The sequence below is a fragment of the Antrostomus carolinensis genome, unplaced genomic scaffold (genome assembly GCF_000700745.2).
Source record: "Antrostomus carolinensis isolate BGI_N321 unplaced genomic scaffold, ASM70074v2 scaffold52609, whole genome shotgun sequence".
Taxonomy (NCBI): domain Eukaryota; kingdom Metazoa; phylum Chordata; class Aves; order Caprimulgiformes; family Caprimulgidae; genus Antrostomus; species Antrostomus carolinensis.
Window position 1 is genome coordinate 21,087 of NW_010337491.1, and position 3,814 is coordinate 24,900.

At 39.1% G+C, this 3,814-nt stretch overlaps 1 protein-coding gene across 1 annotated transcript in view; it reads left to right on the forward strand.

Moving 5' to 3' along the window:
• Window positions 1-564: 564 nt before the first annotated feature.
• The window catches only part of LOC104530552 (S-adenosylmethionine synthase-like), a gene marked incomplete at its 3' end in the record, with an annotated part of 9,948 nt that continues 6,698 nt past the window's right edge, over window positions 565-3,814 (forward strand). The window contains exon 1 of the mRNA XM_010175179.1: window positions 565-884. Coding sequence (XP_010173481.1) covers window positions 791-884 — 94 coding nt within the window. The remainder of the gene's footprint in view (window positions 885-3,814) is intronic.

A 3,814-nucleotide genomic window follows, 5' to 3' on the forward strand; every position in this document is an offset into this window, starting at 1 on the left:
AGGAAAAGAAAAGCAAAGGCTGAAGGGAGAGGTCTGCATAAATGAGAAACACTCGTCATGCTAGATGTTATCAGAGGTTTCGTCTCTCAAATGTGCATGAAGAACGAATGAAAATGAAAAAAAATATTTCAGGAGAGAATTCTACTTTTCAAGAGATGAAAAAGTAAGAGGAAAATACAGTTATATGATGCAGAACAAACTTCTTAGTCTCTTGCTAGGAAAGACATGCATTTACAGATTTTTAATCTATCCCTGTAAAACCACCACATACAGTTGGAAGCACAACATAGATCCCAGAATTAGGGGAGAGACAAACTGAAGAAGCAGCTGACCTGAACTGTCACTAGTACTCCTGCATTACTTCATGCTCAGTTGAGTCGCTAAGATAACCAACCTTGCATGAGGTGGATCCAGAAAGTTTCCAAGAACTCAGTTAATTAGTGAAATATCCTGAAGTTAGCTAACTCCCCTGCCAAGAAATGGGCTCTTCCATTTTCCTCACATGATTATCTAGGCACTTTCACTTTTCCATATATAGGAGCAGCTCAGGGACTGACAGATCAGGCTAGGTAGGGATACAGACTTCAGGCACATGCATACTCCTTGCATGCGTACGCAGATGCAAGCACATGCTGATTTCACACACTGAAATTCAAGGTAGTGTAAGAGGTAGTAAGTGAAGACAGCAATAGTCCTGCTGATAAAGAACCTTCTCCTTTAAGAGAAGGCACTAAAGGTAGAACTCTTCAACCACTGTTTCTAATAATCCATCAGGAAAAGCATCACAATCATGAATGGGCCAGTGGATGGTTTATGTGATTACACACTGGATGATGAAGGGGCTTTCATGTTCACATCGGAGTCGGTGGGAGAAGGACATCCAGGTAAGAAACCAGCTCTGGCAAATATGTGAAAAGAATAATATTTCATATTTTCATTTAAAATGTTTAAAAACCTGAAGAAGAATTAATCTGCTATTAATCTTACTATAGAAGTTATTTGTAACAGTGCTTTTTACTTTATTTCTATTGGACCTTGTCCATATAGACTATAGGACTGTTGTAACTACAACTGCTTCCAACAGGAGTTTATGTGCCTTTGCAGGGTGTGTATTACAGTGAGAAGGGCAGTGGGGTTTATTGTTGCCGCTTCTTCCTTTTTATCTGAATTTCTTCCAGCATTACTGTGGAGACTCTACTGTGTCTCTGATAGACTCAAGTTTCCCATATGGATGAGAATGCACAGCTTGCTTCTCAAGTTCTGTATCTTAGTGAACCCTGTGGAACTGTCCTGCATGTATGCTATGCTCTAAAACTATTTCCCACGACAGGAATATCTCTAAGCAGTCTGTTTTAAAAATCAGTGGTCCCAGCAGCTGTACATGGCAAAGTTGTTGATTTCCATCCCCCCACACCCCCCGCCCCATTCCATCATCTGATGCAATATATGGAATTACTTAAGCAAATAGTGGACAGTTGTTTGCTAAACTTTATGTATGGTCAGCAGAGCTTAGTTCAATTTCATTGAAAACAAATGTTCATCTGCCATAAACATGTACCTTATGTCAACAGCAAGTGTTTCCCCCAAATGAGGCCAGGGGACGATAGGCTGTTTGATGTCCTGAAACGTGTATTTATTTTAGAAGCTGATTTGGTGTCCTGTACCTTTTGCTATAATAAGGATTTTTCAGGTCTGTACTTGTGTTACGTGAGTAAATCATAAATGGGTGGAACGACATAGCAGAGAATAAAAAGGTCAGCAGTGAGAATTTTGTCTACAGTTCTGATATTCTTCTGTTACATTAACTTATTACTGTAGATAAATCCATGGCTGATGCAATTGAGTACATCTCTGTCAATGTCAAGGCAGCTACATCAGGTTAAGCCAGTTGGGGTTCTTTCTGATGTAATAAATAGAAAATGACGACCACATTCAGTCCTTGGGACATAGTCCCATCTCAAATTTATATATAATTACATCCAGCGTCTGTAGTGAAATGTTTCATAGGAAAAATAACATTATACAATATGGTAATTTTAAATGGATGATGGTATTTCCAAAGATGACAGGTCACAATTTATGCCCCCTGGGGCAATAATAGATAAGTCTTGGAACAGGAAGAGTTCAACTGAGTCCCCAGGTTTAGTTTTGTCCCTTGGTTTCCTTCCTTTACCAATTCTCTTTTTGTTTGTTTTAGAATTTGGTCTATTTTTAGTTCTTATTCACATTCCCTTCTTTATTTCCAACAACTCTATTGGCCCTCAGCAGGCCTTCTTTTAAGTCTCATGAGCATTATTTTCCTTCTGCTCTGAAATACTCAACAGGCCTTTGAGAAGCAATGCTACTTCTTTGTCAGGTTTCTGTCCAGCCTCTCATCTGGCAGCGGTTGCCAGATCTCTGGGTACTGTGGGATGTGAAGTGGCAACCCTAGAGGCTTATTTTACAAGGCGTGGGAAGCTGGAATTTACTCGGACATTTTCAAGACTGTGATGCTTGTACTTTCTTGAACAGCCTAGGTCTTCATGTAGGGTCCTGAAAACCCAAATGCCTATAACAAAGGAAAGATCAGATTTTCCAGATCCAGGGAGGACAGGTTGACAGTAACTCTGGGTGGTGCTTCAAATTCTTGTTCCTGAACAGAACCTAGCAATAGTTCTTAATTATCTCAACAATAGCTCGAGTCTCTGACAGCAAGCTGATCACCTTTACGTCCTGGACAACTCCCCTTTCCCTTTCTGTGGTTTTACACAAGAGGTGTAGACATGCCATTAGGTTTTTATCACCCAGGAAAATCTTAGCTGTCTCTTAAAATGAGGCCCTGTGTCTGAGGATGTAGTTGGGTGTCTGACATCAGTAGCACTAGAATTTTATTGTGAGTTTTTAGTTCCTCTGTTTGATAACCAATGATCAATTTGTGTGTTCTTTATTATTTCTCTTCTGTATGTGAAAGTATAATTTTGCTAGAGGGTATTATGTGAAGTAAAGATCCTGAATCAGATCTTTGTCTGGTGGAAATTTGAATTCTTGTGATTATATTAGCTGAAGATTGAATGCTTTAGTGGAGACCTCCTTCTTAATAAACAAAGCAGGAGAAATTACATGCTTACTTATTTCAGTATATACCTGTGCAATGCCTAAGAGATGTGTGTCACTAAGAAGCCTAAATTCCATAGAAGCAAGTAATAGCTGGCAATAATTAACATGCAGGCATTACCTATGCTCCCCAAACACTTTATAGAAGATTCTGTTTATCCCATCTTCTCAGTCCAAATTCTTCAAAATCACTTGGGTATAAAATTAGGGACTGCCTTCCAGAAGGTCTTTAATCCTGGCATGTAGTGGGGTAAATTCCAGACTCTCTGAAGACTTACATGTGACTTCATTTCAATATGATAAAAGCACATAGATAGCAGCATGGGGAAGAGTGGTTTGTTTTTGTTTTTTTTTTTTTTAGATAGCTGTTTTTCATCATTGCTCCATTTTGCTTTGTCCAGTAGTGTCTGTCCATACTGCACAACAGTTTCACTGTGCTTTGAAAGGCATTGTGTATTTCTCTGACCCACAATGTCTTACAGTTTCCAAACCACTTAGGATTAATTCTTTCCCCCATCTGGTGTGACTTCAGGTGGAATTGCCTGCAAACAGAATATCATTCAGTTTTCCAGTAAGTATCAAGGAATCTCTTTAAAAATATATGAGAAAACATCTGCTAAAAGCACCTTCAGATTTCCAACCATATTAAAAACACATGTTTATCTTCTGGATATTCACAGAAAAAAAATCACAAACCAAAAAACCAACCCCCCCCCCCCCC